Source organism: Bison bison, unplaced genomic scaffold, assembly GCF_000754665.1.
Source record: "Bison bison bison isolate TAMUID 2011002044 unplaced genomic scaffold, Bison_UMD1.0 scf7180017864482, whole genome shotgun sequence".
In the NCBI taxonomy this organism is placed as follows: Eukaryota; Metazoa; Chordata; class Mammalia; order Artiodactyla; family Bovidae; genus Bison; species Bison bison.
In genome coordinates, this window is record NW_011495042.1 from 4785174 (window position 1) to 4799348 (window position 14175).

At 51.2% G+C, this 14175-nt stretch overlaps 1 protein-coding gene across 1 annotated transcript in view; it reads left to right on the top strand.

The window, feature by feature from the left end:
- The first annotated feature begins 1874 nt into the window (after positions 1–1874).
- Positions 1875–14175, top strand: part of EFCAB12 (EF-hand calcium binding domain 12) — an 18338-nt gene continuing 6037 nt past the window's right edge. The window contains exons 1-6 of the mRNA XM_010862453.1: positions 1875–2050; positions 6174–6625; positions 8880–9062; positions 10889–11045; positions 11442–11638; positions 12525–12738. Coding sequence (XP_010860755.1) covers positions 2002–2050; positions 6174–6625; positions 8880–9062; positions 10889–11045; positions 11442–11638; positions 12525–12738 — 1252 coding nt within the window. The 5' untranslated portion in view covers positions 1875–2001. The remainder of the gene's footprint in view (positions 2051–6173; positions 6626–8879; positions 9063–10888; positions 11046–11441; positions 11639–12524; positions 12739–14175) is intronic.

Below are 14175 nucleotides of genomic sequence, written 5' to 3' on the forward strand. Positions count from 1 at the left end.
TCTGCCTCTTGAGAAATTTGTATGCAGGTCAGGAAGCAACAGTTAGAATTAGACATGGAACAACAGACTGGTTCCAAATAGGAAAAGGAGTTCGTCAAGGCTGTATATTGTCACCCTGTTTATTTAACTTATATGCAGAGTACATCATGAGAAACGCTGGACTGGAAGAAACACAAGCTGGAATCAAGATTGCCAGGAGAAATATCAATAACCTCAGATATGCAAATGACACCACCCTTATGGCAGAAAGTAAAGAGGAACTCAAAAGCCTCTTGATGAAAGTGAAAGTGGAGAGTGAAAAAGTTGGTTTAAAGCTCAGCATTCAGAAAACGAATATCATGGCATCTGGTCCCACCACTTCATGGGAGATAGATGGGGAAACAGTGGAAATAGTGTCAGACTTTATTTTTCTGGGCTCCAAAATCACTACAGATGGTGACTGCAGCCATGAAATTAAAAGACGCTTACTCCTTGGAAGGAAAGTTATGACCAACCTAGATAGCATATTCAAAAGCAGAGACATTACTTTGCCAACAAAGGTCCGTCTAGTCAAGGCTATGGTTTTTCCTGTGGTCATGTATGGGTGTGAGAGTTGGACTGTGAAGCAGGCTGAGCGCCGAAGAATTGATGCTTTTGAACTGTGGTGTTGGAGAAGACTCTTGAGAGTCCCTTGGACTGCAAGGAGATCCAACCAGTCCATTCTGAAGGAGATCAGCCCTGGGATTTCTTTGGAAGGAATGATGCTTAGCTGAAACTCCAGTACTTTGGCCACTTCATGCAAAGAGTTGACTCATTGGAAAAGACTCTGATGCTGGGAGGGATTGGGTGGGGGCAGGAGGAGAAGGGGACGACAGAGGATGAGATGGCTGGTTGGCATCACTGACTCGATGGATGTGGGTCTGGGTGAACTCCGGGAGTTGGTGATGGACAGGGAGGCCTGGCGTGCTGCAATTCATGGGGTCACAAAGAGTCGGACACGACTAAGCAACTGATCTGATCTGATCTGATCTGAAAGGGCACAATTCAGTGGTTTTTAGTACATTCACAATGTGCAACCGTCATCACTAACTCCAGGATATTTTCATCTCCCCAGCAAGAAAACCCTTATCTGTTCATTTTAGTCCCTTGTATAGTTTCTTTATATTTTTAGTTGCTCAAGGAGACATTTGTCCTGGTATAAGCACTGCAGCCAAGGGTCCCAAGTGCCAGCCTGTCACAGCAGCATGTGTCAGTACTTCCTTCCTGTTTAATGGCTAATATTCCATTGTTTGAATAAGACCACCTTTTGCCTATCCAATGGACAGGTCAAATTTTGGGTTGGCCAAAAAGTTCCTTCGGGCTTCTCCTTCAGCTCATATGGAAAATTCCAAGCGACCTTTTGGCCAACCCAGTGTTTCTCAGGTTCTATCATTCCAAAGCATGGCACCGTGTATTTCGGGGACCAAGCATACCAAAAACTGCCTCTATTCGTCCAGGATTCACTAGGGGTCTATCTGGAGGAGGGAGGGCCTGTTCTAAACACGTGGAGACCTGCTAAAGTCCCTACGGTTTAGGAGGAAACCAGGGATTTATTACTCCAGATTGAGGGGCCACGGGCCAATCTAAGAAATCCAACGGGGTTTTGTTTGTTTGTTTGCGGAGCCAGAGACTCTACACCATTTGCTCCCGGACCCTCCCAGGACCCTTGCAGTCCCAGGCTCTCTCTCCCGGACTCCAGGCCCTGTGCGAGTCTTCTCCCACGTGGCGGCGCGCAGCCAATCAGCGCGGGGCGTCCGTAGTCATGGCAACAGTTGCGTCCAAGCTCCGCAGGTCTCGCGTCTCTTGCAAACTTGGTTATTACTCAGATACCCCATACTCCCGCGCAAAAACACACACACACACACACACATTCACACGCGCTCTTCAGCGCCGGCTCACGCACATATTCACACGCGCTCTTCAGCGCCGGCTCACGCACATATTCACACGCGCTCTTCAGCGCCGGCTCCCAGCGCCGGGACCATGGACGACTCTAAAGAAGAGTACGAGGCTGCGTCCCAGTCGCTGCTCCGTAAGCTCACCCTATGCTCCCGGGAATCGACGCCACCTCCAGGAAGCCCTTGACCCCCGAGTGGACGGGTGCAAGCGGAGTGAAGGCTAGGACAGGGACGGGTATCCCATTGTGCCGTCCCCTCTCTGGGTGCGGGGTTGCCAGGGAGTCGGGGGCAGGTCATGCGTGTTTCTCAGATTTCCCGGGCAGGGCTGGAGACGCTGGCCGAGTCGCCTTGGTTTGGAACCAGAGGCCCAACCCATGTCCCCGGGAAAGGTGTCCAGGCCCTCTGGACTGTCCCTACTACCTCACCACACTTTAGTACATTCAGTACTGGAGAAGCGGCATGGAAAAGAACATCAGTCTTCAAATTTTGCACAATAGCCTACTGTCGTTGATCAGCACCACAACTTTAGAGGTGAATGACAGATACATGGATAATCCCAGAAGAAGGGATGAATACTGGGTTCAAGGGTGATACCCAGGACCTGCTAAGCACAGAGGAGGCGGGGGAGACGGGGAATGCTTCCACGGTCCTGGAAGAGATCTTTACACGGAATCCTCCAAGCCAGAAGGAGGAGGAAAAGCCTTCCAGACCAGGGGAACAGCATGCACAGAGACCCAGAGACATGGTGTCTTCAGAAAACTGCTCAGAGTTTAAGTGCTGCTGGAGATGAGTGGTGAGAGGGGTCAGAAGGGATAAGATCCCAGGAGATCTTGGGAGCCAGGAGATGGAGAAGCTACTGAGAATAACAGGATCAGATTGGGAGCATCAGCAAATGCAGAAATGAATTGGCAGGCTCGGAATGTTGGGAGTGGGGAGCTGTCCCAAATGCCTCGGCCAAAGAACCCGGGAGGCTAGGGAAAGGCGCCAGGTGAGAGGGGACTTCAGGACTTGGGGCTGATTAGATAGAGAACTTGGGAAGAGCAATCAAGGGTGACATGCAGGGTGGTAGCCAGGTTTACCTGGCAGATGGAGGTGCTTTCTACAGAGATAAGGAACCTCCTGGAAGAGTAGACAGGGATGCGGAGATAAGTTCAGTCTTGGTTGAGTTTGAGTTCTTTGTCGGCCATACAAGTTGAAGTGCTTTGGGAGCAACTGTAAGTAGAATGCTAAATCACTTCAGTCGTGTCCGACTTTGCAACCCTATGGACTGAAACCCACCAGGTTCCTCTGTCCATGGGATTCTCCAGGCAAGAACACTGGAGTAGGTTGCCATTTCCTTCTCACTATATGTAGAGTCAGAGCTAATTCCAAATCATAAATATTGATATGAGAGTCCTCTGCATATGGGGGCCACAGAAATGAGAGTGGAGGAGACTGTTTGAAAAAAAAAAAACAAGAGCACCCAAGTGTAAACCTGGAAGCCATTGACTTTTTAGTAGTGGATAGGAAACAGAGGCCCAAGAATAAGTAGTCAGAGAGGTAGGATGGAATTCAGAGAGAGATTTGTAAAAAGCACGGGTAGTTCCCAATAAATGCTGGTTGGATGAATGACTACATTCTCAGTCAAACCCAGCATCTTGTCGTCAAAGAAATAATACATTGGTTGTTGAGAAGTGCTTACTTCTGTCCACATTAATGTATACATATTCTAATTATTTTCTGACTATGAAAGGAACACATGTGCATTGTAAAGAGACTTAACAACTATACTGACTGTTCACTTTGTGCCAGGCTGGGTACCGGGGATACACAGGAAGTAAGACACAGTTCTTACCGTTGGGAGACTCACAGGCTGTTGGGAAAAAGTATCGGCATCAAGAAAAATATGGTAAATGTTATGAGGGGGCTAAGCTTGGGGGTTCTGGGACCCAGAGGGGCAGGAGGGAGGGGTTGGGATGCTTCTGGGGACAGGTGATGCCTGAGCTGAGTCTCTGAGGCCAAGTAGGGAGTGACCAAGTGAGCAGGGGAAAGGGAAGTGCATTCCAAAGACAGAAAGGGGGGGGCAGAAGGGGATACCCTGGAACCACAGTCAGGTTAGCTTGGGAACCAATCCAAGGTGAGGAAGCAGGGATGAGGAGGCAGCACTGGCGAGATTAGGGGGGTTGGCAGGGGCGGGGGCGACAGGTGGGACCACGTTAAGGAGATTGAACTTTATCCTGGAGGCAGCTGGGAGTAACAGAAAGGTTTTAAGCAGGAGAGTTTTCATTGTAGCAGGAAAATGATGCAGCAGGTGACAGTATTTTTTTTTAAGATTTTTTTTATAGTAATGCTCTGCTCCTTCTGAATTTTAGAACATTCCCACACCTGTTATTCATTTGCTCTTCATAACAGTTTTGGAAGGTTGCTAGAGCAGAGTTTATATCATTTTAGTAAAAGAATTGAGACTCAGTGGGATTAGGTCACAGCCTGGGGTAATATCAAGAAATGGCTAAGAGCTGAGCTCTGGGGCCAGGCAAGCCAAAGTTCATGTCCCACCTCTGCTACTAATCAACTGTGTGTCCTCTGGCCTCTCTGAGCTCAGTGTCTTAATCTGTAAAATGGATATAATCATGGGGCCAACCTTTTAGGTCCATCCACTTGTAATTCACTCACTTACCAAAGTGAACTAAAGAGCCTTCTGATGAAGGTGAGAGAGGAAACTGAAAAAGCTGGCTTAAAACTCAGCATTCAAAAAACTGAGATCATGGCCTCTGGTCCCATCACTTCATGGCAAATAGATGGGGAAACAATGAAACAGGTGACAGACTTTATTCTGGGGGCTCCCAAATCACTGCAGATGGTGAATGCAGCCATGAAATTAAAAGACGCTTGCTCCTTGGAAGAAAGTTATGACTAACATAGACAGCACATTAAAAAGCAGAGACGTTACTTTGCCAACAAAGTTCCATCTAGTCAAAGCTATGGTTTTTCCAGTAGTCATGTATGGATGTGAGAGCTAGACCGTAAAGAAGGCTTAGCACTGAAGAATTGGTGCTTTTGACCTGTGGCATTGGAGACTCTTGAGAGTCCCTTGGACCACAGGAAGATCAAACCAGTCTGTCCTAAAGGAAATGAACCCCAAATATCTATTGGAGGGACTGATGCTGAGGCTGAAGCTCAAATAATTTGGCCACCTGATGCAAAAAGCTGACTCACTGGAAAAGACCCTGATACTGGGAAAGATTGAAGGCAAGAGGAGAAGGGGACACAGAGGATGAGATGGCTGGATGGCATCACCGACTCAATGGACATGAGTTTGAGCAAGCTCCAGGAGATGGTGAAGGACAGGGAAGCCTGGCATGCTGCAGTCCATGGGGTCACAAAGAGTTGGACATGCCTGAGTGACTAAGCAACAATAACCAAATATCTACTGAGCTTCCAGTCTATGTTGGCACTGTGGAGGCGCTGGGACTCCAGCAGGGAACAAGAGAGATGAGATCCTGGTTCACAGTGTACTGGAAAAGATAAACATCAACCAAGGGCTTCCCTGGTGGCTCAGCAGTAAATTATTTGCCTGCTAGTGTAGGAGACTTGAGTTCAATCCCTGGATCAGGAAGACCCCATGGAGGAGCAAATGGCAACCTGCTCCAGTATTTTTGCCTGGGAAATCCCATGGACAGAGGAGCCCAGCAGGTGACAGTCCATGGAGGGCCGGGGGATCACAGAGAGTTGGACATGACTGAGCACGCTTGAGCGTTATGAATAAACGAACAGATTCTAAACATCTCTACCACACAGTAAGGCAGGTACCATCATTATCCCCATTTTACAGATGAAGAGATTGAGACCAAAAGAATAAGAGATCATGCTGCCCATAAGCAGCTGGGCTAGGACTCAGGCCAGAGCACTCTGGCTGCAAAGCCTCTGCTCTTTACAGCACTAGGCTGCCTCAGATGTTCAGACCATCAGAATGGCATTTTAAAAAGATCATTCTGATTGCCAATGAGTAAGGCGCAGGCAGAGTCGAGTGGAGTAAGATTCGAACCTAAGACGGGTTCCATGAGAAAGCACAGAAATCCCTTGGCACAGTGCCTGCTTGCAGGGAGTGCCCAGTCACATTAGATGTAAATATTTTCACCATCATCGCAAGGCAACAATGAAGTCAGGCCTGGAAGCCAGGCACCCTGACACACAGCCTGGTGCTGAAGCATTTCTCCTTCCTGACTCCTGTGGTCCTCATCCTGATAGGAACTCACCTTCTAACCCTCTTCCCCCAAGGGTTCTACCAGTCTAAGTCCCTGTTGGATGATGAAAATGCCAGCAAGGAGCCAGTGTTCAACCCCGAAGCGGTCATCGCCCACTGCTTCAAACAGTTCAAGCAGGAGGACTTCCACCTGCCCAGGAGCCGCCGGCGGGTCATCATCCTGCCACAGAAGGAGGCTCCAAAGCCCGTCCGTCCCACGCCCCAACTCCAGACTCCCGTGGAGCCCACCCCCAGCCCCAAAGCCCCGGAAGTCGGGGACACCCAAAAACAGCCAGAGGATCCGAGGGCGTGGCTCAGACAAAGGCTGAAGATGCGGAAGGACCTGGAATCGTTTGGCAACGTCGAGAGGTGGCTGCAGAACAAGGCCAGCCTCACGCTGTCCGAGGCCAAGGTCCTACGTGACATCCACAAGAAGCAGCCCGTGGCTCGGCTGCCGAGCCAGCTGGCCATGATCAGGGACACCGCGGTAAGCAGCCCCGTTTGCCAGGCGCAGACACTCTGGGTGTTAGGGGCTTGCTGTCACTCATTCCCTCAGACTAGGAAGGGTGGGGATCTTTCACCCTAACTCCCACCATCCCCGCTCCCAGTCCAGGGGAGTCCTGGGACAGAAGTCCTGAAAAGGAGGTGTACTTGTGATCTTTTGTTGGGCTTCCCTGGTGGCTCAGACAGTAAAGAATCCGCCTGCAATGCAGGAGACCCGGGTTCCATCCCTGAGTCAGGAAGATTCCCTGGAGAAGGGAAGGGCACCCCACTCCCGTATTCTTGCCTGGAGAATCCCATGGACAGAGGAGCCCAACGGGCTGCAGTCTGTGGGGTCGCAAAGAGTAAGATGTGACTGAGCGCACACACACACACACACACACGCACACATGTACACACACACCCGACCATGTGTTCACAGGGCTATTGTGAAGATCACAGTTGTGAGACTGGAAGAAAGTCTTATAAATCTTTTCTTTTCTAAGAAAATCTTTTACAACATTTGTATATGAATTTGTATGTATATACATATTGTTCCCTCTATAAATATGAAGACAGAAGCTCAGTGAGGCCACACATTGTCCAAGCCCAGAGAGATAGTAACTGGCAGTCAGTAGCCAGAGCCCTCATCTTCCAAATGCACCCAACACAGACACTTGAAAATTCTCCCAGTTTAGGTAAAGCTGGCATAAGAGGTGAGATAACTTGGGTTTAAACCCAGCTCTGCTACTTCCTAGCCATATGATCTGGGCCTCGGTTTCCTCAACTCTTAAATGGGGAGGACCAATGTGCCTGCTTCCCACGGTTGCTGCAACATCCAAATGGATTAATATATAGAAGGTGCCTGAGACATGCCGAGCGTATAGTGAGCCCTCGTTCAACGTTTGTCATTTTTATTATTATTGCAGAATTACCAGTTTCATTTGGGTTAGCCCCCAAACTTCAGAGTCAGTCCTTGGTGTAATCATAGTCAAAACCCAACTTTCATGGTTCTCACACACCCTTTCCTGCCAACAGCACAGCCTCTAGGTATAAGCACAGGACTTGGGTTAGAAATCCACTGCTTACTTGCTGTGTGATCCTGGGCAAGTCGCTTCACCTCGCTGAGCCTGTTTCTTCATTTGGGAAGGGAAGCTTCCCAAAGGGAAGCTAATACCTACTATTGAATTCACGGCATCCTTCTTTTCCATTCAGCAAACCATTACTGCCTGCTTGCACAGGGCTGGGGGCTTTGTTGAGTACAAGCATAGGAGGTGGGGGATGTAGCTGAGTAAGATGTGATCTTGCTCCCAGGGGGTTCACATGTTAGTGGGGGAGGCAGACACAAAAGATTAATGACTCTGCAGTTGCCTCCAGGCCACTGATAGACGCCAGGCCGCTGATAGACTCCAGGCCGCTGAGGAGCTGTAAGCTAGGGAATAGAAAGGCCTTTTGTAAACTGTCAAGTGCTCCACCACACTAACGGAACAGTATTCCTGAGTAGTTTACCCTGCTATCTGTTGGGGGGCACCCCATGGATACCAACATCTGAAGATGCTCGACACCCTCATATAAAAGGGCAGAGTATTTGCGTATAACCCACGAGCATCCTCCCTTACATTTGAATCATCTCTAGATGACTTAGAATACCTAATATAATGTAAAGGTCATGTGAATAGTTATATATATCATGTTAAGTATGACATAAATAGTTGATGGCCATGGCAAATTCAAGCTTTACTTTTTGGAACTTTCTGGAGTTTTTAAATCCATGGATGTGGAGTGCACGGACCTGGAGGGCTGACTGTATTCCCGTTTACCTGGAAGGGAGGGGCAGTAGGATTCTGACAGAGAAGGGAGAGGTATTCCAGGCGGGAGGCCCAGGGCCAGAGGCTGGGGAGTAGGGGCAGCAGAGGCCCCAGGCGGCTTCAGGCAGGGGCTCATATTTTGATGCGCTGAGAGCCCAGTGGGATTATAATAGTGACTGGTCTGACAAGAGAGATGGGGATAAGAATGAAGTTCTAGTTCTCATTTTGTCCAAACCTCTTGTGCCTGATGAGAACTTGGAGGCTCAGAGAAGCCAAGCGGCCCAGGCCTCCCGCGGCAGGACGTGCCTGCCGAAAGCCCACGCCCTTTGCCCTGCACCCTGCCATCTGGGTGGCGTGGCTCGGCCTCTCTCTTTCCCATTTCTAAATCTGGGGACCCAGCTCCGTGGTGTCTCCTGAACGCTCCCCTCTGCCCCCCTCTCTTGCCTCTTTCAGAAGAAAAGCCAGCGACCCTCCCGCCGGCAGGTGCCCCAGCTCCGACTGCCCAAACCCCCCGCCCTGTCGACCTTGTACTCCTACCTGCACTGCCGCAAGATCAGGATCCTGGAGCTGTTTCACAAGGTGGACCAGGGCAAGCACCAGATCTCCCGAGAGGAGTTCATCGTGGCTCTCAAGGCGGTAAGCGCCTCCCCTGCTGGCTTGAGGTGGGGTGGGGGTGCACCCCCACAGCCCTGCGGCACTATCCTGCTCTGACATCCCCCGCATTATTTGTAAAGCCGGATTGGAATGTGTGGCTTAACCTGAGCCCCCCATCAGACCCCTAAAGCCACCTTGCCCCAGTCTGACCTTGAAAGGCCCTACCTGAGGGGGAAGTCTGTAGAGCCAGCCTTGTAACCAGCCTGCTGCTTAGGGAATCACTGTCTTGCCAGTGAGACCCCAGAACTGAGCACAGAGAGAGCTGGATCTTCATTCCTGCCTGTAGAACCTTCTAGAGCTTCTGGAACCATCACTAGCATGTGACTCACATAGGGGTATTGTTAAAACACAGCTTCTGTCCCAGTACCTCTGTGTGGGGTCCCAAGATACTGCCTTCTTTTTTTTTGATGGGGAGAGGTACCATGCAGCTTATGGGATCTTAGTTCCCCGACCAGGGATCAAACCTGGGCCCCCAGCAGTGGAAGCAGGGAGTCCTAACTGCTGGACCACCAGAGTAGCCCCCTCAGGATGCTGCACGCTAACAAGCTCCCAGTGATGCCCATGGTGTGGGTCCTCAGACCACACCTTGTCGGGTTATTCAAAAATTCAATTTAACTATAAATAAATAAAACTAGAACTCCAGTTCCTCAGGCACAGTGGCCACAGTTGGAGTGCTCAGCAGTTGCTCTGCTGCTGGACCCCTCAGACAGAGCATCTTCCCATCATCACAGGAAGTCCTGTTGGTCTAGCAGAGCTCTGCTAACTCTGGCCCAGGAGTCGAATCCAACTGGTCTCCTGTTTTTTTGTCAATAAAGTTTTATTGGAACACAACACACACATTTGTCTATGCGTTATCATGGCCGCTCTCATGCTAGGAGGGCAGAGTTGAGTAGTGATGACAGAGACCCACATGGCTCCCAGAGCCTAAAATACTTACCATCTGGCCCTTTCTAGAAAAAGTTTGCCGATTCCTGGTCTGGGTGACTTAAACTTTTATATATTTTGAATACATGATACCTTTAAAAAAAACTTTAGGAAAGAAGGGGAATGCTACACTTTTTTTAGTCTAAAATCACCAGCAGTTTCAGGCTTTCATTTTATACCATGTAGCTATCTAAACAACATTTCAAAGCATTTAAAACAAAAAATAAAGGGTCTTTAATTCAACGTCACCAAAAAGTTCAAACACTAAATCCTTTAGCACCAGGTGAGTTCTGATCGTCTTTAAATAAAGCACAGAGAATAACATCTACAGTGTAAAGAAGTTGGCAAAGATACATTTCCTTTCACACTGTTTTTTCTTGAATATTCAGTATTGCTGGCAAGTATCGTATTCCTCCAAAGTTTGCCCGCCACCCTTAAAAGAGTCCCGGGCATTAGATTTCCGACTCTATTTTACTTCAGTTAAGGGAGGCCTCTGTGTCCCTCACAGACAAGGATGACAGATGTGATATCCTCCTTCCAGTCCGGCACTGGAAGGCTGAGATTGAAATGGAGTGGGCAGGCAGGCCAGAGGGAGAAGTAACAGCCTCTGCAAAGATGGGGACACGTCTGGACCGGGGTTTGGAAGGAGGGATGGGAGCTGTTCAGGCAGAAAGTGGGAAACGCCTGAGTCAAGGCAGAGGGTGGGAAATGTGCAGGGCCCCGGGGAGAGGCTCTGAGCTCCTTCACAGGGACCCTGGATGTGAGCTGGGAGCGCCTGAGGATGAAACTCGATGGGGAGGCGGGGCCAGGCTGGCGAGGCTTTGGCCATCCTAGCAGGACATCTGGAGCCAGGCTGCCCACCTGGGCTTCTCTTGTCTCCTCAGATTGGAGTCCCTCTGAAAAACCAGGAGGTGGAGGACATTGTGGTCTACCTCAGCTCCCTGGGGAAGCACAACAGCATCACGATGGATAACCTGGCCAGCACCTACAAGCAGTGGTCTTTGGCTCGGCAGCAAAGCACCCTGACCATCGCAACAGAGGGTGCGTGTCTGCCTCTGCAGCAAAGCACCCTGACCACCGCAACAGAGGGTGCGTGTCTGCCTCCGCCCCTACCCGTGCAGGGAGGAAGCTGACGCTCAGAGAGGCTGACTGCCGGGCCACAGTCTCAAATCTAGAAGGCAGCAGGGCCAGGATCTCATTTCTGCCCGGGGCCGCAGAGGCCTGAAGCAGGCCTGGAAAAGCAGGATGCTGGAGGATGGGAACGGAAACGGGAAGGCTGGGCCGGGTGCGGGAGAGGGAGGAGAAGGCCACAGAGGAGCCCGAAGAAGGGACACCTTCAAGGCACCCGCTCGGCAACACTGGTTCACTGCCCGATGGGCTCTATGGCCGGGCACCCTCTCAGCTCCTCCTTCCTCTGCCTCTTCCCTCCACCCCTAGATTCCAGATCATCCAATGACAGCGGCTCCACACAGAGTTCATCCCCAAAGCAGAAGGCGAATGTACCCCCAGAGGCTCCCAAGATGGACCTGCTGACGGTGCCCGTGGTCGACACGGAGATGGAGGCACGGCCCATGACACTGGAGGAGATGGAAGATGTGGGCAAGCACTACCGAGAGAGGAAGCGGCAGAACAAGGTGCCCACCCCGACAGGAGAGGGACGGGGCTTGGGGACCGGGCAGGCCGGGCCCACATGCCCCACCTTCTGGCCGGGGGAGCTCTGGGGGTCCCAGCTTCCTTACCTCCTCGTTCCCTCTTCTGTCTGTATGAACAACACCTGCCTCCCAAGGTTTCTGATAAGATGAGTTGATATGATGTTTCTGAAAGTCCCGAGTTCCCTTCCTCCAACTGTTGAATCACGACTGACTCCTGAGACCAGGACTGCATGTTCATCACAGCTGGAATCCAAGAACCTGGCCTGGGGCCTGGCACTGAGTAGGCACTCCAGGAACACATGTTGAGTGAAGGAAGGAAGAACTGATTGTATAAATTAATTCACCCAATAAATTTTTATTGAGAGCCTGTGATGCATCAGGCACTGTTCACTAAGTGCTTCCCTGGTGGCTCAGATGGTAAGGAATCTGCCTGCAATGCAGGAGACCCAGGTTCGATCCCTGAGCCGAGATGATTCCCTGAAGAATGGAAATGGCAACCCACTCCAGAATTCTTACCTGGAGAATCCCATGGACAGAGGAGCCTGGTGGGCTACATACAGTCCATGGGGTTGCAAAGAGTTGGACACGACTGAAGCGACTTAGCACACACGCAAAGGAGCCTTCTGTATGTGTATACAGTCGCGTGTGCACTTCTGTGTAAGGAGCTGTGCACACAGAACCTTGTGCCCGGCCCATTCACATGTTATGCAGGCGTCACCTTGATCAGGGGTGATTTTTCCTCCCCAGTGGCTGACATCAACAGCTGCACTCACGGGCTGGGGGAGGAGAGGCGCCTGAGGCTCCGCATCTGCCTTGGGCCAGGAGGGAGGCGAGGAGGAGTGAGTGCCCGCCTCCACTCTCCCCACAGCTGGCCCTCCCCTCCATCCAGTACATGGAGCAGTGCCGCCTGGTGCGCAGCGGGGACAAGCACTTTGACGAGCACTGCCTGCCGACCACAGTCCACGGGGAGATGGGGAGCATCCTCAACAGGTCCCGCGTGGACACCTTCCTGGTCTACCTGCAGTGCTGGAAGGTCTGCGAGGCCCACGGCCTCCCGCTGACCGAGGACATCCTCATGAGAGGTAGGGGCCTCGGGGCTGCTGGGAAGGTGTCAAGGGGGCCCCCGAGCAGGGGGCCAGGGTGGCAGCCACCTGAGGCTTGTCCTTCCCCAGCCGACGAGCACCCAACCACACCACGGAGACGCTGGGGAGAAAGGGGGCTGGGGGAAGAACAGCCCCACCGGGTTCGCTTTTATTTATTTGGGGCTGTGCTGGGTCTTCGTTGCCACGCGGGCTTTTTCTCTAGGTGCGGGGAGCGGGGGCTGCCCTCTAGCGGCAGTGCACGGGCTTCTCATGGCGGTGATTTCTCCCATTGTGAAGCACGGGCTCTCGGGCACAGGCTCAGCAGTTGAAGGCGCACGGGCTTAGATGCTCCGCAGCACGTGGGATCCTCCCAGACCAGAGATCAAACCCGTTGTCCTCTGCACTGGGCAGGCAGATTCCCGTCCCCTGTGCCACCAGGGAAGTCTCCTGGTTCGCTGTGAGAGGGGATTTGACAGCCCTGCAGGTCCCACACTCTGCTCCTTAGGCCCAGAGTCCAGGTTCCCCAGCCTAGGGAAGGGAGCACCAGGACTGGAGGTCCAGGTGAGGGAGCCAGAGGTGGGCCAGGAGGAACAGTCCTGAATGAGCACCGACCATCGTGTCGATGTGGGAAATACGTCGGTGTTATAAGTGAGTGAATCTGTGCATGTGATGAGTTGTTAAGATGAAATAATGTAGTTATAGCATAATTATTTGGTATTCATATTTACTGACAATAAGAGCCATTTCCTTAAGCAGATAAACTGTTGTAGGATCAGGGAAAAGATGGTTAAAGAATGGGACTTGCGAACAATGCATTGTTTCATTTAATATTTACATCTAATATATTTGTTTACAAATATGCTTTTGTCCTTGGGAACTGTGATTGCATGATAAAGGGAAACTGTTTTGTTATTCCTAAATATGAATTAGTTTGCTTATTAGAGTAGGCGATTTCGGACCGGAAGCCTGGCTGGGAGAGGTAACCGCAACGACACAAGGAGTGTTCCAAACCCACTTGTCTCAGCCAGGCCTGTTTCTTGGTGCTTCTGCCACACAGAGAGAAGAATGCACAGGGAGACGGGTTCTGTGGAAGCCCTTTGCCCTCTGCTGAGCCCACAGGTCTCAATCCTGAGCTCTCGCACTGGTCCCGCCCTCTGCTTGGGGCAAGAGCTGTGTTTCCATGTATCCAAGCAGATCTGAACCCTCCACTCCTAGGTGGACTGTGTGCTTCTGAGACACGGGGCAGAGGAGCGGCCCCATAGGCCCCTGATGACCATGTAATGATACTGGCATCCTGCATTTATGAAGTACGTGTTCAACAGGCCAGTAGCTGCTGCACTGGAGGGCAGAGGTTTTCCTGTAGGAACCTCGCAGGAAGGAGCTGTGGCCGTTCTGGGCTGTGGTTTTCTGAGAAAGGGACACACAGAGGGTGCCGTG